Source organism: Gobio gobio (genome assembly GCF_949357685.1).
Source record: "Gobio gobio genome assembly, chromosome: 13".
Lineage (NCBI taxonomy): Eukaryota > Metazoa > Chordata > Actinopteri > Cypriniformes > Gobionidae > Gobio > Gobio gobio.
Window position 1 is genome coordinate 3,915,328 of NC_137106.1, and position 20,988 is coordinate 3,936,315.

The window sequence follows — 20,988 nt, forward strand, 5'->3', positions numbered from 1 at the left end:
AAATGACACATTTCTGAGCGTGACTTAAAGAGAATGACACATTTAATATTTTAAAAATTATTTTATTTACAACACGGAAACGCCTGGAACTCAAGGAAGTGTTGTGATGCATGACAGAAAAAATAAAAGACTGAAAATAGGGGTGAAACGGTACGTTAACAGGAATAAGAATAAGAAGAATAAGAAGAATAAGAAGAATAAGAAGAATAAGAAGAATAAGAAGAATAAGAATAAGAATAAGAATAAGAATAAGAATAAGAATAAGAATAAGAATAAGAATAAGAATAAGAAGAAGAAGAAGAAGAAGAAGAAGAAGAAGAAGAAGAAGAAGAAGAAGAAGAATAAGAATAAGAATAAGAATAAGAATAAGAAGAAGAAGAAGAAGAAGAAGAAGAAGAAGAAGAAGAAGAAGAAGAAGAAGAAAAAGAAAAAGTGTCTGTCCTTGAATGAATTAAATTATATCTAAAAGTTTTCTGTAAATGATATAGGGAGCCCTTACTTGCACATTAACATTAAAGGTTTCAGAGCTCAAACTATTAGCCTAAATTCAGTTGATATTTATTTTTAAAATAATCAACACTCATATAACACATTGTAAGCAAACATGTAAACTTCACATAAGGCAGTTTTTGCATTAACTTCTAAATCTAATTATAAAATAGTTTTTTTCTCCAATTCGTTGTTGAAATATAATAATTTAAACACAGTGTCTGTCATTTTCATGACAGGTTTATTTAACATGCATGAAATAATCAAGATATCCCTAACAGGTTCAGTAGAATATAATGAATATAATGGCTAATATAGAGCATATATTTAGTGAAAGAGTTGATTTTTCACGGTGGACACTGAATGACTGCCTGAGGTGAATGTGATGCTAACATTACAAGACATTGTTTAGTTTACAAGCAGTTTTATTGACGTTTTTTCGCCGTTGAAACACTGATTGAGCGATTACACCACATATGATACGTAACAGTAAGTTGTAATGTATCCTCAACATACCTTCAGATGCTCATTCATGTTTATTTTTTAGGAAGAGATGATCGATCGCCTTTACAGATGATCGCGTCGCGCGGCCGCTTGAACTGTGATCAGTCGCGCCACATAGAGCGTCAAAACGGCATTTATCGTTTGAATTTCGTGATAAAATGGACTGAATACTTAATATGTTTGTGTGGGAACTCGGATTGAAGTGTGTTCCGCGCTTAAAACAAGCCGACTGTGAACTGTTAAAGATTGCACCCGGAAACCATTCGGTAACGTTACACGCGTGCACCAAACTCACCCCCCACCCCACCCACCCAAAAGAAAAACTCTACGGTTCTACGCGATTCACGTAAATGACCCAATTGACCAAGAAAACGACGATTGTCGCCGAAAAGCGTCATGTTTGCTGGTGTGTTTTTAACCACGGTTTTCAGTTCGGTTCAGTTCGGTTCTGATGGCTTGTCACATCAGTTTTTTACTACTCTATTCTTAGGCGACAGGAACAGCAAGAGGTTAAGGAGAAAAAAGACTATTTTTTATTGCAACACTCTTTATTTTACCTAAAAGAATTGAAAACCCTTAAACTTAAAACTTTACTTAAAAAAAAACCCTTGTACACATTCCTAGTGTATTGTATAATATAAAATAACTAGAATGTACATTTCCTGAAGAAAATGTGAGTGGTGCTTGCCGTGGCAAAAAAATCCTCTCGGATGCTATGTTGTGTGTACTGGATTCTCACCCGAAACAAAAGAGGCCACCCCCAAGTCTGTACGATGTTGTGGAGCTGAGATATGTCCTATTCATGTGTTTGTACGGTTGCTAGGGTACTCTATATGGTTGCTATGGAGTGGCTATACAATTTATGGGGTGACATTTAAAGACTATTTGCCAGTCTGAGTCAAAAGACCCAACCCCCATGCCTCTACGATGTTCTGATGCAGAGATATAGGTCCTTGTAAACGGTTGCTAGGGTACTCTGTTTGGTTGCTAGGGGGGCTTGGCAGCATCCAATGATGATACTGCTTGTCTGTATGAATGATATAAACCAACCCCCATGTCTCTACGATGTTCCGAAGCAGAGATATAGGTCTTGGTATACGGTTGCTAGGGTACTCTGTTTGGTTGCTAGGGGGGCTTGGCAGCATCCAATGATGATACTGCTTGTCTGTATGAATGATATAAACCAACCCCCATGTCTCTACGATGTTCCGAAGCAGAGATATAGGTCTTGGTATACGGTTGCTAGGGTACTCTGTTTGGTTGCTAGGGGGGCTTGGGAGCATCCAATGATGATACTGCTTGTCTGTATGAATGATATAAACCAACCCCCATGTCTCTATGATGTTCTGAGGCAGAGATATAGGTCTTGGTAAACGGTTGCTAGGGTACTCTGTTTGGTTGCTATGGAGTGGCTTGGCAGCATCCAATGACAATATGTCAAAGGCTGCTTGTCAGTATGAATGATATAAACCAACCCCCATGTCTCTATGTTGTTCTGAGGCTGAGATATAAGTCTTGGTAAACGGTTGCTAGGGTACTCTTTTTGGTTGCTATGGAGTGGCATGGCAGCATCCAATGATGATACTGCTTGTCAGTATGAATGATATAAACCAACCCCCATGTCTGTATGATGTTCTGAGGCAGAGATATAGGTCTTGGTAAACGGTTGCTAAGGTACTCTGTTTGGTTGCTATGGAGTGGCTTGGCAGCATCCAATGACAATACTCCAAAGGCTGCTTGTCAGTATGAATGATATAAACCAACCCCCATGCCTCTATGATGTTCTGAGGCAGAGATATAGGTCGTGATTAACTGTTGCTAGGCTGCTTGATAATGGTTGCTAGGGCGTGGCTAGGAAGAGTTGAAGGTGATTTGTGATTGGCTGTTGATGCCCCGAGTCAAACAAACCCACCCTCATGTTTCTATGACACTTCAATCCAAAGATATCCCTTTGATCTCTTTCAATGGAAGTCTATGGGATCAGTTGCTAGGGAGCTCTAAATGGTTGCTAGGGCGTGGCTTCATAGGTTCACAATGATCCTGAGACAGTGTTTGGCTGTCTGAGTAAATTGAGCCCACCCCCTTGTCTCTGAGACACTGTGAGCCAGAGCTATGGTCAATACAAAATCCCTATGCAATTTCCCATAGTAAGAGAAACGCATGAGTTTTATGGGACGTCCCTCCCCATTATAAGTCAATGGGGCAAATTTAGGCAGCTCCTGCACCCCAGGGGTACAACTCACACCCCTTTGCGATGTGTCATCTTAAAGGGCCTGTCAGCCTCTTCAAATGAGGTGACACATGAGTTTCTACGAAATCCTCGCTCTGAGTTATGACTCGTTAAAAATTTTTGCAATGTTAAGTCTATGGGATTTTTTTCGCTACTTTTTCGCCCCTGGGGCGAACACCGCACCCCCGACCCCTTAGAAAAGATATAGCACACCATTCCCGATTAAGCCGCACGTTTTGACGCCTCATTCATGGGTCTGTGACAAACGGTGCAGGAGGAGTAGCGCGTCAAAATGTTGTCCGGAAAAATAAAAATAATAAACCGATCTGGGGTGAGATATTAAATATTAATGCCTTGCTACGCAAGCCCCAATAATAATTTTAATATGGAGAATAACAATATTGATGCCTTGCTTGGCAAGCACCACTAAATATATATAAAGATTTTACACTGGCAGCTCAGAGCTGTACAGCAGCATTTACTGTAAGTATGAAATTCAATGAATAAATGTAAAAATAAAACACTACTTCACTATAAAATATACATTGATTCTTATTAAAGCTACTGTATTAAAGTCAAGAGCAGTGAGTGATTTTCTCTTTGTCTTTTGTTGTTGTATTAACATTAAAGGGATAGTTCACTCAAAAATGAAAATTCTGTTATCGAGAAATTAATACAGCTTTGGAAAAACAGAGTGAGTAAACAATGTAGACAATTTTAGAGGTGAACTGTCCCTTTAAGGACAGCGTGTTCACTATAGGCTGCGCTGCTGTCAATTAAAGACCTGCGTGCATCTAATATACAGACACACACCGATTTTACTTTCACTTTAGACATAACCGACTGTGTTTATGTAAACCTTGTGTGTATTTGACAATATTAGCTCAATAAGACGACTTAGTCCAGTAGTCGCGTGTTTGACAGGCGTTTAGTGCGCGCTCGGAAAAGCGCATGTTTAAACGAATGAAATGTTTAACTGGCAAGGCTTTAAAACGCATGCAAATAATGAGCTTTAGTGATTGTGAATAACTCTAGTATTCCGTGAGTATAACTCTACCACTAACATGTAGTGTGAATGTATGTCGTGTTGTTCAGTATTGGGATGGAGGCAAATGATAGAATTTGTAGAAAAATAATTAATTAAATGCAAAACCGAAGAAAAAAAAAACGCAATTCACAAGGAGCATATTGAACCGTGAATGCCGTACCGAACGGTTCAATATTATATTGAGAATTGTGGCATCCCTAGTTTACACTAATATTCAAACACTAGAGAACTCAAGGTCTAAGACTTTTTCTATGTACACAAAAGGACTATTTTTCTCAGTTTTCAGCCTTATCGGCAGGCGTATGTTATGGACAATGAACACAGGTGTATTTTATTGATGGCATTTTGAGATACCGTGACGAGATTGGCCTATTATTGTGCCATTCATCCACGACCATCACCTCACGTTCGTGATAAAGCACGGCCCCATGTTGCAAGGATCTGTACACAATTCCTGGAAGCTCCCAGTTCTTGCATGGCCAGCATACTCACAGCCAAATATTGTCCTAACAAACCACACATCAATTGAAATCTTATTTATTCAGCTTATTTCAGATGATGTACAAATCTGAATTTCCAGAAATCGACCCTTATGACTGGTTTTGTGGTCCAGGGTCACATATATCATTTGAACCGCACCAGAGTTGCTTTGGAAGCGGAGCGAGACACATCTTTTCAGCTTGTTTGGTGCACACAGGGATGGGCAGTATTTCAGATACATGTATTTAAAATACGTATTTGAAATACAAAAAAATTTACATGTTTTGTTTCTTGGAAACATGACAGATTTGACAAAAACTTGAGCTGACAGTAGAGTAGCTTGAGATAGGACACAGGAAATGTATAGATATTTAACAATATCTGTAAAACTTTCACCAACCAAAAAGTTTTAATGGTTGAAATTTAAATATTATTACTGAGTTAGAACTCTATTCTTATTTAAATTTTAACAAGTGCTCTATTTAGATCACCACAGGTAAAACAAAACACTTGGTATTTCTGTCTTTTTTCCAGTCCAAATATCAAAAAATTCTTAAATCAAGATGCTTTTACTAAGGAAAATTACATCTTTTTTTTTTAATTCCTGGGGGGGAAAAAATCTAAATGAATTGAGTTTTTGCTTGAAACAAACAAAATTATTTGCCAATAGTTTAGAAAAATAATTTTGTTTCTGTTTGGGACACAAGAAACAAGATTCCAAACAGAAACATTATTTTTCTTACCCCTTTGGCAGATATATTTGTTTGTTTTAACCAAAAACTCACTTCAATTTCATTTTATTTTCCAGAAAACAAGATCTAATGTCATTTAACTTATAAATGCATCTTGATTTAAGAATTTAAGATATATTTATACTAGAAACAAGACAAAAAAATACTAAATTACAGCATTTTTTGCAGTGCACACAAGGCAAAAAGTAAAAAAATATATATTTCTAATGGCTTTAAGGTATTTAGTCTATAAACATATAAATACAAATGCACAAAACTGCAAGGCCAGACAAAAATAGTCTGCAATTTGGCCTTTATTACTAATTTAATACATGTCTACATTACAAATGAAATAAAATTAGATATTAACCTACATTTCTGACAACTTACCACGGTTAGAGTTAAGGGGGTCGCACACCGGACGCGAAGCTCAGAGCCGCGCCGCGCCACGTCTTTAAAATTCGAACACACTGAGCACCATTTCAAGGTTTTATATTAAATTTATATTATATTTCCCTCAAATCGTCAATGTACATACTGATTTCACCTTGGCTTTTAAAGCAGGTAAACTCATTTGTTCAGAGTCAGAGCTCGCGAGTTGCGCTGTTTCGTTCGCGTTGGGCGTTGTTTCCCTGGCCTAAAATCTAGTACTGCCACCTTGCGTTGACATCATGAAACTGCACGATTTGTAAATTATCCGTGGTGGGCCACATATAATATATTTTAATAGACAAGCTGCGGGCCGTTTGAAATTCATCCCCGGGCCGCATTTGGCCCGCGGGCCGGACTTTGGACATCCCTGGATTAGAGTCACTTTCCAGAAGTTGCCAACTAAATTTTAAAAATTGCTCAATTTGTTGCTAGGTGCTTTTAGAAAAAAAAGTTGCTACGGTAGTCTGAAAAGTTGCTAAATCTAGCGACAAAATTGCTAAGTTACACTGGTGGAAGCCTTGTTTATACTTTCGCAATTGGCATGGCTCTACGCCGAAAACAGCTTGATGTGCTCTCCGTTGTATAATTCTGTGAAACGACAGAGGGCGAGTTATTGTTTTCAAAACAATCAAAAAGCAGCGATGAGAGGAAGTAGTTTGCCGAATAACTTGTCAGACACTCGTCTCGAGAGAAGTTTGTGAATAAATGGATTTCTTCACATATAAACGGATTAGGTTGTGGGTCATTTTGAGGACACATGTGAAAAAGTTTTTTCTTGAACCAAATAATCAAGTTAAACCCAGTAAACTTGAAATTGTGACTTTTTGTGACATTAGAACAAAACGTATTAATGAATAGGCCCAGGTAGATTTCAGCCTAATAGGGATACATGCACTGAATCGCCAATTTCACATGTATTTTGTGTATTTACAAAATACTATATTTGTATTTTAAATACATTTCCATGTATTTATGCCAGTCTCTCTGTGCACACCAGGGTTCATTTTAATGAAAGAGTGAACACGGCCTTAACCCTCTGGGGTTCTTCATTTATGGGTCACACTCAGGACCTTCGGGTCAAAAATGACCCGGGGGGCGGGATTAAGATTAAAAAAGATTTGAGGAAAATCAATTAAATATATTTTTGTTCAATAATATTTTTTCTTTTCTTTTTTGGTGTTTTGAGATAATTTGATGATTTATAATTATTATTTATGCAATAATTATGACCCATTTTTTCCCATTGAATATAATAAAACATTTATACATATATATATAATTTTTTTTTTATTTTTATTAAAGCTGTATTTCATTTTAGAGTCAAGCCTAGGCCTCATGAAACCAATTTTTTAAATGAGATCGGTGCCATCCGGTGGACACATTGAGCATTTTTATCACGCAATAGCACATTTTTACTACTATAGTGGATCTTGCGTTTTATAAAATTTTTAAAAAAAAAACGTAGCTTTATCGGAATGGTCCGAAACTTGGTGACTTTATTGGTACTTGGTACACCCCAAAAAAATGGGGACAGGATTTGAAAAGTCGAAGTGGTCATAAAAAAAAAAATAGTCACACTCAGGACCTTCAGGTCAAAAATGACCCAACAGTGAAGGGGTGAATCTCTAAAACATCAAGAGTGCAAAACAGACAAAAAAAACTCACACACACACACACACACACTTATACACACAAAAACACACACACACACACACACACACACACACACACACAAATAAACGCATACCATTCCAAAAGCTAATTGTGTTTTTGTGTGTTTTGCACTCTTGATGTTTTAGAGATTCACCCCTTCACTGTTGAGTCCTTTTTTTCTGCATCCTGGCTGATTTATAGATTGTATGCACAAAAAAACATTCATATTTTTGCCAATTTCCCATTAATTTCCTATGGGGGTCATTTATGACCCGAAGGTTCTGAGTATGACTATTTTTTTTACGACCACTTAGACTTTTCAAATCCTGTCCCCAATTGTTTTGGGTGTTCATAAACCAAGTCCCAATAAAGTCACCAAGTTTTTAACATTTTTTATTTAAAAAAATGCGGGTCAGAAATGGAGCCCCTGAGGGTTAAAATGTAAGTTTCTTTATTGGCATCAATGGTTCAATGAAGAACCTTTAACATCCATGGAATCTTTCAATCCCACGAAGGCTTCATTATAATGGAAAAAGGTTCTCTGGGGAAGCCAAAATGGTTTATCTGTGGGGGGGGGAGCACTTTTGGAAGCTTTATTTTTAAGAGTGTACCAAGAAATACCATCCCAAATGCTCAGATATGCATCTATGATTAGAATAATATCCCTGTCTCCTCAGAGCAACGCTGTGAATCATCTGAAACTAACACAGGTCAACTGCCCCATCCAGCACACAAGATCCCGCCGGCCTTCCCAGAAATTCCTCTGTCAGGGGAACGAGAACAAACCTCCGGCTGCCAAGAGCCAAACACGACCCGCAACCGAATTTATTTTGGGCAAGAATGAACGTTTCAGTCAAGGTCTGCAGATATGGCTGAAAAAGGAAAACTCCCCAAAATAGTCGATCCATCTGGTTCATGTTGTGTCTGGCAGGAACGCTGATGCGTTTGACAGCAAAGAAAAACAGAAGTTTCTCAGACGCACTGAGTTTGCACTTTTATCTCGCTGAAACAACACGCGTAGATCACCGAGATCGCCGTGATTTACGAGCAAAAGTGCTGGGAAGAGCGTTTACGCAAGGCATTTCGCGATAGCAACGATCCTCGTGGAGGTTTCTAAGAAGAGCCGATGGAAACTGACATGTTTAATCCCACAAGCACCAGAGGAGGGAAGCTACTGGGAGCGGATCTATTAGCTCCAAACACGTTTACTTATAAAAGGACGACGAGTACTTAAGAGTGTGTGAAAACACTGCATTTCTGCTGAACAAGGCCATTTCTGTTATGGCATGAGCAGTACAAACATTTCATTTGAAAAAAAAAAACCTCTTATTAGTCGTTTATTTCACGGTCCAGGAAATTTCACAACCTTCATATATCACGCAACCCCTGAGAATTTATCACGGCTCGGAGACACGAACCCCAAGAACTGAAACTAAATCCAATCCAAACCATGTAGATTTATCGTCAGGGCCGTGTGGAGGGAACAATTAAACTCAACACGGAGGCCAGCGATTCTGCAGAGGGCTCAAATAACAACACGTTATGAAAGGCATTCAGATATGAAATATGAAAATGGTCATGTTTGGGCTGAATGATTAATCGGAATATAATTTCCAACATTTTTTACTTTACAGTACAATAGCAATATATAGATTTTTTTTCTAATTATTTTCACATTTTTCAAATATTAATAATAATAATTACAAATTTGCAATATATGATAAAATAAATAAAGTTTAAATACTTCATTTTAGTTTAGTACAAATTAGATAATATTAAAGTTTTTTTTTAACACGTTTTAATTTGTATATTTTAGTTTAATTTAGTCATGTTTTTGTCTTTTTATATTGTTTTTTTTAATATGTCTATATAGTTTTTATTAATATTTATTTCAGTGTTAGTTGTTTTAATACAAGTTAAACTGCATGAAAATGAGAAATCTTGCCTAAAATACGTTTAACTTTTTTCTATTTTATACAGATATATTAAAAAAATGTAAATTGATTTACTAATTCGTTCCCTGATTTTAAGTATATTGTGCGCACAATATAATAATTTATTCCCTCGTTTTACTAAATCATGCACACAATTTTCGTAAATTGTCGTTTAACTAAATTGTGTGTATGATATAATAATAATTAATTCCCTCGTTTTACTAAATCGTGCGTGCGATATATTAATTTGTTCCCTCGTTTTCGTAAATTGTCATTTTACTAAATTGTCATTTTACAAAATACACGTTTTACTAAATTCACGTTTTACTAAATTGTGCACGCGATATAATAATTTGGTCCCTCGTTTTACTAAATTCACATTTTACTAAATTGTGTGCAGATATAATAAATCAATAATTTGTTCCCTCGTTTTACTAAATCGTGCGCACACTATAATAATTTGTTCCCTCGTTTTACTAAATTGTTGTTTTCCTAAATCGTGCGTGCGATAAAATAATTTGTTCCTCTCGTTTTACTAAATTGTCGCTTTACTAAATTGTGCACACAGTAAAATAATTAATTCCGTCATTTTACTAAATTCACGTTTTACTAAATTGTGCACGCGATATAATGATTTGGTGCCTTTTTTTACGAAATCATGCGCACAATATAATAATTAGTTCTTTCATTTTTGAAAGAACGAATATAATTTGTTCCCTCGTTTTACTAATTTGTCTTTTTACTAAATTGTGTGCATGATATAATAATAATTCATTCCCTCGTTTTACTAAATTAAGCGTGTGATATATTAATTTGTTTACTCGTTTTACTAAATTCACATTTTACTAAATTGTGTGCAGATATAATAATTTGGTCCCTCGTTTTACTAAATCATGCGCACAATAATAATTAGTTCTTTCAAAATATAATTTGTTCCCTCGTTTTACTAAATTGTCGTTTTACTAAATTGTGTGCATGATATAATAATTTGTTGCCGCATTTTACTAAATTGTTGTTTTACTAAATCATGCGCACAATAATAATTAGTTCTTTAATTTTTGAAAGAACAAATTTGTTCTTTCAAAATATAATTAGTTCCCTCATTTTACTAAATAATGCGCACAATATAATAGTTTGTTTCCTAATTTTACTAAATTGTGCGCGCAATATACTATTTCATTCCCTTGATTTAGTTAATCACTGCCACGTTGTATTAATTAACTCCCTTGTTTTAAATGAACTAAAACAAGGGAATTAATTAATATATCATGCGCACAATTTACTTTTTCATGCGCGGGGCTCTTATTTCATTTCATTTAAAGTTTATTTCATATCAAGTAACAGAGGTTTTTACGGTTTTCGTGAACTACAGTAACCCTGGTTCAGGCCACGTTCACACCGCAGCCAGTGTTGCGTCACATTCTGCTCAACAGTTTGGTCATTTAATGAAGTGACAAACACATTTCTAGCCACAAGACAACAAACAATGCAGTGTAACCAGAACCAGCAATAACACTGAGCTTCATCCTGAGCTGGAACGCAGCTGCTTCAAGCCCCTGAGATGAGTGTATATATAATGAAGGACCACAGAAGGTCCTTCATCCCTAAAACCAGATCCGCAGTCATGGCTGGTCTGAAACACTGCTTTCCCACAATCCCCCGCGATTTAACACCTCGGAGAGACCGATCGTGTGTCTGCGCTCCTGCTCCTCCGCAATCACAGCTGGAGTTTAGAGGAATTATGGGATGCTGAGGGCTCGGCCAGACCTCCAGCGGTTTCAGTTGACCTTGGCCTGCATGCAGAACATAGTTGGTAGATCTTACCTCCCTGCTCGGTGACACAACGTCTAATGTGTAATGTGAGAATTACTCTGTTTTTCTTCACTCGCCTTTAGAAACCTGCGGCCCGATGAAGCAATCGGCACTCAGAGTCAGTTGCCATAATAACATTCATACACACTATACTGTAAAATCCCCGAATGTGACCATGATCCGCCCTAAACGAGGAACCCGGGGCATTAATGCAAGAGTTGAACAACAGCCAAACGATTAAATATGGTGTGCTGAGAATCTCTAATGACGGCTCACTGTATCACACTCCACATGTCAAGAGATTTACAGACTGCCTTGTTTAAAGTGTGTGATTTCAGGACTGCTAATGGAACAAAACAGAACTGAAAAATATATAACTAGACACAAAAGTACAAGTTACAACACAAGCCTTCATATGTTTGGGGGGGGGGTCTTGTCTTCTCACCAAGGCTGCATTTATTTGATCAAAAACACAGTAAAAACTGAAATATTTAAAGTTTCAAACAAAAAATTTAATACTGATATTTGAAATTATTTAAAACATGAAAAGATACTTAAAATATGAAATTAAAACCGGCAGTAGGTGGCAGTGAGTCCCTGTTAATGAGTGAGTCATTGAGATTCAACCCGAGATTACTTTAGCAACCCGAGATTACCTTGGCAACCACCTAGCAACCCGAGATTACCATGGCAACGACCTAGCAACCCGAGATTACCATGGCAACGACCTAGTAACATGAGATTACCTTGGCAAACACCTAGCAACCCGAGATTACCTTGGCAACCCTTTAGCAGCCCGAGATTACCTTGGCAACCCCTTAGTAACCCGAGATTACCTTGACAAACACCTAGCAACCCGAGATTACCTTGGCAAACACCTAGCAACCCGAGATTACCTTGGCAACCACCTAGCAACCCGAGATTACCATGGCAACCCTTTAGCAACCCGAGATTACCTTGGCAACCCTTTAGCAACCCGAGATTACCTTGGCAAACACCTAGCAAACCGAGATTACCTTGGCAAACACCTAGCAACCCGAGATTACCTTGGCAACCCTTTAGCAACCCGAGATTACCTTGCAAACACCTAGTAAACCGAGATTACCTTGGCAACCCTTTAGCAACCCGAGATTACCTTGGCAACCCTTTAGCAACCCGAGATTACCTTGGCAAACACCTAGCAACCCGAGATTACCTTGGCAACTCCCTAGCAATGCAAGATTACCTTGGCAACTGCCTAGCAATGCAAGATTACCTTGGCAACCATTTAGCAACCTGAGATTACCTTGGCAACCATCTAGAAACTCGAGATGACCTTGGCAACCACCTAGCAACCCGAGATTACCTTGGCAACCACCTAGCAACCCGAGATTACCTTGGTAACCCCTTAGCAACCCGAAATTACCTTGGCAACCACCTAGCAACCCGAGATTACCTTGGGAACCCCTTAGCAACCCGAAATTACCTTGGCAACCCGAGATGACCTTGGCAACCACCTAGCAACCCGAGATGACCTTGGCAACCACCTAGCAACCCGTGATGACCTTGGCAACCACCTAGCAACCCGAGATGACCTTGGCAACCACCTAGCAAACCGAGATTACCTTGGCAACCACCTAGCAACCCGAGATTACCTTGGCAACCACCTAGCAATCCGAGATTACCTTGGCAACGACCTAGCAACCCGAGATTACCTTTGCAATGACCTAGCAACACAAGATTACCCTGGCAATCGAAAATGACCTTAGCAACCGCCTAGAAACAAGCTAAACTCACACAGAAACTGCAACTGTAAAGGGGCTCTGTCTAAAATGTTAAGGGCCAGATTTACTAAACAGGGCAAATTAGCGTGAGAGCTCAATTCCATAAAAGTGGACAGTTCTGCGCATGATCTACTGACGACACATAAAATTAATGAACACAGACGCAGCCGGATCATTTCCATAATGACCAGCGCAATCTACCCGTTAGTTTTATTTGGGCAGTAAATAATGGTGCAAACACCAGTAAACTGACGAGCGCAAACCTTAGTAAATCACCTCATGATTAATATAAATGCTCTCCTCCCATGAATACTGCATCTGAAAGAGAACCTCCTACAAATGCATATGCAATAAGGTCAGCCGCAAAAATAACCCTGTCCACACTTTCAGCGCTAATTCATCACTGCGTGTCTTTAGTAAATCATGACAGTAGTTTTAAAACGTCAAAAGAGCACTGGCACAAGCTGCTAGTAAATCTGGCCCTAGATGTGCTTTAGAGACGGGGAGAGAGGCAGCAGAGGTGAGAGCTGCGATCAGGAAGCCTTGTTTGGGTTTGGTTGCGCAGGATCTCGTGCCAGTCACACATTACACACGCCTCTCCGTCTGAGGGTCAGAGCTTTATGAGACTCGCGCTGGGGGTCCAGAGAGCCGCTCGCGTGCGTGTGCTCCAAGTCAAACAAACCCACTAAAGTCATTGTTCAGGAGCCGCACACATGCATGTATTTGCACAGCAGTAGTGCAAAGCCTATATGTTTACATACTTCCCTCTGACGGAGAGATGAAGTATGTTATTTAGATTGAATGCCAAAGCCATAGGACTCATCTGGAACGCTGCGGTAACATTATACTTTTGTTAAACTTCACACAAGACAAACGCTCACGCACAGAAGCACGCGTTTACACGCTCCCAATTACAGTTACGTTTGTATGCTGGTTTTCATGCACATGAGAGAGTGGTCAGTGATTCTCATTGTGTTGCTATCACGGTTTTCCGGCTCGAAATTATAATATATATTGAATATGGTGAAACTTATATAACCTGTCAAGTATGTTCAGGTCACATTTCAGCCCAAAATCAAAAGAAAATGATCACATTTTGACAAAACTGATGAAAATCACCACGGAGAAAAATGTGACTAATAAGTAAAAGATCCAGGTATTGCAATAATAAGAATTTTGGGGAAATGTGTTGAATTATACAGAAAATAATGTCAGATGTGATGATTTTCCTTTGATTTTGGGCTGTTTTATGCAACTTGATGCTGGTAAAGTTTGCTGTACACTGTAAAACAGTGACATTTACGTTTAAAAAAATCAGCTGTAAAAAATATAGTAGCAACATTTTAGGTTTTACTGATTGAACCCAATTTTACAATAAAAAAAAACGTGAAAGTGAAAATAACATTTTCTGTAGATGCTATTTACCAAGTGGAAATATTGATATATTCTATTTACACCATGTCTTAGTGTAAATCTGTAAATCCTGGCATTGCTAAACCAGACATTGTTAGGCGGAGCTAGCACAAACAGCACTTGCCAACAAGGCGTGCTATTTGCTCTTGGTGTAAATACACTGACAACCAGATGATAAAGAGAAAAACCACATGATGAATCAAAGTTCATCACAAGTATCTTTACCACAAGCTGAAGTACATCAAATATTTGTCACACACAAGTCTAAAACACCATCCTGATTACACACATAATAAAATAATGCTGTAAACATTCATGTGACTACATCAAATGTGACAAAACCCTAATATGCATAAGAGATGAGAAAGAAACTTATTTAAATTGAAAAAAGTGGCAAGTTTTTCCACTATAAATTATAAGATGATTTGTTCTTTTTCACTTCCAAATTGTTTTATATTTGAAACATTCTGTTAGATTTATTACAGTTTTTCAATGTATATAGTAAGGGAACTTATAGTTAACCAATTCATAGTTTTTTTACCTTAGTATTTTTGCAGTATATTAGACTGTGTGACCACCAAAGCATTTTTAGCCAGACGCTCTCGTGAAAAGGCCAGACGCTCTCGTGAAAAGGCCAGACGTTCTCGTGAAAAGGCCAGACGTTCTCGTGAAAAGGCCAGACGCTCTCCTGAAAAGGCCAGACGCTCTCGTGAAAAGGCCAGACGCTCTCGTGAAAAGGCCAGACGCTCTCCTGAAAAGGCCAGAAGCTCTCGTGAAAAGGCCAGACTCTCTCGTGAAAAGGCCAGACGCTCTCGTGAAAAGGCCAGACGCTCTCCTGAAAAGGCCAGAAGCTCTCCTGAAAAGGCCAGACGCTCTCGTGAAAAGGCCAGACGCTCTCCTGAAAAGGCCAGACGCTCTCGTGAAAAGGCCAGACTCTCTCCTGAAAAGGCCAGACGCTCTCGTGAAAAGGCCAGACGCTCTCCTGAAAAGGCCAGACGCTCTCGTGAAAAGGCCAGACGCTCTCGTGAAAAGGCCAGACGCTCTCCTGAAAAGGCCAGACGCTCTCCTGAAAAGGCCAGACGCTCTCGTGAAAAGGCCAGACGCTCTCCTGAAAAGGCCAGAAGCTCTCGTGAAAAGGCCAGACGCTCTCCTGAAAAGGCCAGACGCTCTCGTGAAAAGGCCAGACGCTCTCCTGAAAAGGCCAGACGCTCTCGTGAAAAGGCCAGACGCTCTCCTGAAAAGGCCAGACGCTCTCGGAAAAGGCCAGACGCTCTCGTGAAAAGGCCAGACGCTCTCGTGAAAAGGCCAGACGCTCTCCTGAAAAGGCCAGACGCTCTCGTGAAAAGGCCAGACGCTCTCGTGAAAAGGCCAGACGCTCTCGTGAAAAGGCCAGACGCTCTCGTGAAAAGGCCAGACGCTCTCGTGAAAAGGCCAGACGCTCAGACGCTCTCGTGAAAAGGCCAGACGCTCTCGTGAAAAGGCCAGACGCTCAGACGCTCTCGTGAAAAGGCCAGACGCTCTCGTGAAAAGGCCAGACGCTCTCGTGAAAAGGCCAGACGCTCTCGTGAAAAGGCCAGACGCTCTCCTGAAAAGGCCAGACGCTCTCGTGAAAAGGCCAGACGCTCTCGTGAAAAGGCCAGACGCTCTCGTGAAAAGGCCAGACGCTCTCGTGAAAAGGCCAGACACTCTCGTGAAAAGGCCAGACACTCTCGTGAAAAGGCCAGACGCTCAGACGCTCTCGTGAAAAGGCCAGACGCTCTCGTGTAAAGGCCAGACGCTCTCCTGAAAAGAAAAAGGCCAGACGCTCTCCTGAAAAGGCCAGACGCTCTCCTGAAAAGGCCAGACGCTCTCCTGAAAAGGCCAGACGCTCTCCTGAAAAGGCCAGACGCTCTCCTGAAAAGGCCAGACGCTCTCCTGAAAAGGCCAGACGCTCTCCTGAAAAGGCCAGACGTTCTCGTGAAAAGGCCAGACGCTCTCCTGAAAAGGCCAGACGTTCTCGTGAAAAGGCCAGACGTTCTCGTGAAAAGGCCAGACGCTCTCGTGAAAAGGCCAGACGCTCTCGTGAAAAGGCCAGACGCTCTCCTGAAAAGGCCAGACGCTCTCCTGAAAAGGCCAGACGCTCTCGTGAAAAGGCCAGACGCTCTCCTGAAAAGGCCAGACGCTCTCCTGAAAAGGCCAGACGCTCTCCTGAAAAGGCCAGACGCTCTCCTGAAAAGGCCAGACGTTCTCGTGAAAAGGCCAGACGCTCTCCTGAAAAGGCCAGACGTTCTCGTGAAAAGGCCAGACGTTCTCGTGAAAAGGCCAGACGCTCTCGTGAAAAGGCCAGACGCTCTCGTGAAAAGGCCAGACGCTCTCCTGAAAAGGCCAGACGCTCTCCTGAAAAGGCCAGACGCTCTCGTGAAAAGGCCAGACGCTCTCCTGAAAAGGCCAGACGCTCTCGTGAAAAGGCCAGACGCTCTCCTGAAAAGGCCAGACGCTCTCGTGAAAAGGCCAGACGCTCTCGTGAAAAGGCCAGACGCTCTCGTGAAAAGGCCAGACGCTCTCGTGAAAAGGCCAGACACTCTCGTGAAAAGGCCAGACACTCTCGTGAAAAGGCCAGACGCTCAGACGCTCTCGTGAAAAGGCCAGACGCTCTCGTGAAAAGGCCAGACGCTCAGACGCTCTCGTGAAAAGGCCAGACACTCTTGTGAAAAGGCCAGACGCTCTCGTGAAAAGGCCAGACGCTCTCGTGAAAAGGCCAGACGCTCTCGTGAAAAGGCCAGACGCTCTCGTGAAAAGGCCAGACGCTCTCGTGAAAAGCGCTCTCGTGAAAAGGCCAGACGCTCTCGTGAAAAGGCCAGACGCTCTCGTGAAAAGGCCAGACGCTCTCGTGTAAAGGCCAGACGCTCTCGTGTAAAGGCCAGACGCTCTCGTGTAAAGGCCAGATGCTCTCCTGAAAAGAAAAAGGCCAGACGCTCTCCTGAAAAGGCCAGACGCTCTCCTGAAAAGGCCAGACGTTCTCGTGAAAAGGCCAGACGCTCTCCTGAAAAGGCCAGACGTTCTCGTGAAAAGGCCAGACGCTCTCCTGAAAAGGCCAGACGTTCTCGTGAAAAGGCCAGACGTTCTCGTGAAAAGGCCAGACGCTCTCGTGAAAAGGCCAGACGCTCTCGTGAAAAGGCCAGACGCTCTCCTGAAAAGGCCAGACGCTCTCCTGAAAAGGCCAGACGCTCTCGTGAAAAGGCCAGACGCTCTCCTGAAAAGGCCAGACGCTCTCCTGAAAAGGCCAGACGCTCTCCTGAAAAGGCCAGACGCTCTCCTGAAAAGGCCAGACGCTCTCCTGAAAAGGCCAGACGCTCTCGTGAAAAGGCCAGACTCTCTCCTGAAAAGGCCAGACGCTCTCGTGAAAAGGCCAGACTCTCTCCTGAAAAGGCCAGACGCTCTCGTGAAAAGGCCAGACGCTCTCCTGAAAAGGCCAGACGTTCTCGTGAAAAGGCCAGACGCTCTCCTGAAAAGGCCAGACGCTCTCGTGAAAAGGCCAGACGCTCTCGTGAAAAGGCCAGACGCTCTCGTGAAAAGGCCAGACGCTCTCCTGAAAAGGCCAGACGCTCTCGTGAAAAGGCCAGACGCTCTCCTGAAAAGGCCAGACGCTCTCGTGAAAAGGCCAGACGCTCTCCTGAAAAGGCCAGACGCTCTCGTGAAAAGGTCAGACGCTCTCGTGAAAAGGCCAGACGCTCTCCTGAAAAGGCCAGACGCTCTCGTGAAAAGGCCAGACGCTCTCGTGAAAAGGCCAGATGCTCTCCTGAATAGGCCAGACGCTCTCCTGAAAAGGCCAGACGCTCTCCTGAAAAGGCCAGACGCTCTCGTGAAAAGGCCAGACGCTCTCGTGAAAAGGCCAGACGCTCTCGTGAAAAGGCCAGACGCTCTCGTGAAAAGGCCAGACGCTCTCGTGAAAAGGCCAGACGCTCTCCTGAAAAGGCCAGACGCTCTCGTGAAAAGGCCAGACGCTCTCGTGAAAAGGCCAGACGCTCTCGTGAAAAGGCCAGACGCTCTCGTGAAAAGGCCAGACGCTCTCGTGAAAAGGCCAGACGCTCTCGTGAAAAGGCCAGACGCTCTCGTGAAAAGGCCAGACGCTCTCGTGAAAAGGCCAGACGCTCTCCTGAAAAGGCCAGACGCTCTCGTGAAAAGGCCAGACGCTCTCGTGAAAAGGCCAGACGCTCTCGTGAAAAGGCCAGACGCTCTCGTGAAAAGGCCAGACGCTCTCGTGAAAAGGCCAGACGCTCTCGTGAAAAGGCCAGACGCTCTCGTGAAAAGGCCAGACGCTCTCGTGAAAAGGCCAGACGCTCTTGTGAAAAGGCCAGACGTTCTCGTGAAAAGGCCAGATGCTCTCGTGAAAAGGCCAGACGCTCTCGTGAAAAGGCCAGACACTCTCGTGAAAAGGCCAGACGCTCAGACGCTCTCGTGAAAAGGCCAGACGCTCTCGTGAAAAGGCCAGACGCTCAGACGCTCTCGTGAAAAGGCCAGACACTCTTGTGAAAAGGCCAGACGCTCTCGTGAAAAGGCCAGACGCTCTCGTGAAAAGGCCAGACGCTCTCGTGAAAAGGCCAGACACTCTTGTGAAAAGGCCAGACGCTCTCGTGAAAAGGCCAGACGCTCTCGTGAAAAGGCCAGACGCTCTCGTGAAAAGGCCAGACGCTCTCGTGAAAAGGCCAGACGCTCTCGTGAAAAGGCCAGACGCTCAGACGCTCTCGTGAAAAGGCCAGACGCTCTCGTGAAAAGGCCAGACGCTCAGACGCTCTCGTGAAAAGGCCAGATACTCTTGTGAAAAGGCCAGACGCTCTCGTGAAAAGGCCAGACGCTCTCGTGAAAAGGCCAGACGCTCTCGTGAAAAGGCCAGACGCTCTCGTGAAAAGGCCAGACGCTCTCGTGAAAAGGCCAGACGCTCTCATGAAAAGGCCAGACGCTCTCCTGAAAAGGCCAGACGCTCTCCTGAAAAGGCCAGACACTCTTGTGAAAAGGCCAGACGCTCTCGTGAAAAGGCCAGACACTCTTGTGAAAAGGCCAGACGCTCTCGTGAAAAGGCCAGACACTCTTGTGAAAAGGCCAGACGCTCTCGTGAAAAGGCCAGACGCTCTCGTGAAAAGGCCAGACGCTCTCGTGAAAAGGCCAGACGCTCTCGTGAAAAGGCCAGACGCTCTCGTGAAAACAGCCTTAGGAAAACCGCCTTGGTGGACACACAGCCCTACTGTTAAATGTGTGTAATTGTTTAGAGTGTACCTGTGAAGCGTTGTAAACACCCTCTGCGTTGTCGATGTGTGACGTCGGGGCAGATTGTCCCTCCAGCCATGTGATTTTCAGTGGGTTTCCCGTCAGGCCGATCTCGTTTTTAATCGCCAGGTCCTGATTAAGGGCACATAAAAGATTGACGTCAATAAAACCAAAGATCATGCTGTAGAGCAAATGTTGTTATGGTACAAAACGCTGCATAATAAATAGTTTTATATAATAAATGACTGAATGTGTGTGTGCTGAACTCGAACGAGCCCCCAGGAGACACAAAGACTGTTCTTTACGGGCAGCGGCCATGTTCTTATAGCAGGAACTGGGAACCACAGACCGCATGGCGAAGCGGAAGCCACAACAGTGCAGACCCTGAGCGACAGGGCCGAATCCCAGACAGTCTCACGGGCGGAACAATGACAAAGCCTCTGCTTTCTATTAAATATGGTTTCATGTGCACGGAAAGCATCAGACTGGCATGATATACTTGCAAACATTTAAATGCAACGATGTAATTCACACTCATTTTATGTGAAATACATTTATAATATAAACAAAATGTAAAACATATACAAAATACTTTTCTTTTATGTATTATTTGATTATTTCTATTTTCTATTTTTATCCCATTTTTTATTTTATTTATTTATTTTGCTGTTGTTGTTTTCTGCCTTGTATGCATCATAATTAATTGTAAATAAATAATGAACGCTAAACATTTTTAGACAATTGTAATAATATATACAAAATATACATTAAAAATATATTTAAAAAAACTATAAATTATATATCAAACATATACAAAATATGTCAAATTAATTCTATTTTCTATTTTCATCACACCTGTTTGGTACAGTCCAGCCTGTATGCATCTTAATAAATGTAAGTAAAACGTGAATTAAAAATGTAGAATTTTAAAGAGTTTTTGAATTTTTTTAATATTTTTTAATGTTTTTAATTCTAAATGTAGAAATATAGAGAATTACAATATATACAAATTAAAATAGAAATAATCAATGAATACATGAAAGTAAAGCATTTTTTATATATATTCTTTTTTTATTTAACGATTTTCATCGTTACCTCAGTTTTGTCTTATTTTTAAATTCTATTTATGTATGTTGTTGTTGTTTTCTAGCATGTGTGTTTCTTAATAAATGTAAGTAAAATGTGAATTAAATTTTTTTAATTTTAAAGAATTTTTTTAATAAAAAAGAAAAGATTTTTAATTCTAATTGTAGAA

At 41.4% G+C, this 20,988-nt stretch overlaps 1 protein-coding gene across 2 annotated transcripts in view; it reads right to left on the reverse strand.

Annotated features, from left to right (window-relative positions):
• The window catches only part of dnajc17 (DnaJ (Hsp40) homolog, subfamily C, member 17), a 105,092-nt gene that overhangs the window by 41,696 nt on the left and 42,408 nt on the right, over positions 1-20,988 (reverse strand). For both annotated transcript variants that reach the window (XR_013817766.1, XM_079833205.1), the window contains exon 10: positions 19,743-19,865. Coding sequence is in view for 1 of the 2 variants with exons in the window: in XM_079833205.1 (XP_079689331.1) it covers positions 19,743-19,865 (123 nt within the window). In the remaining variant the exon portion in view is untranslated. The remainder of the gene's footprint in view (positions 1-19,742; positions 19,866-20,988) is intronic.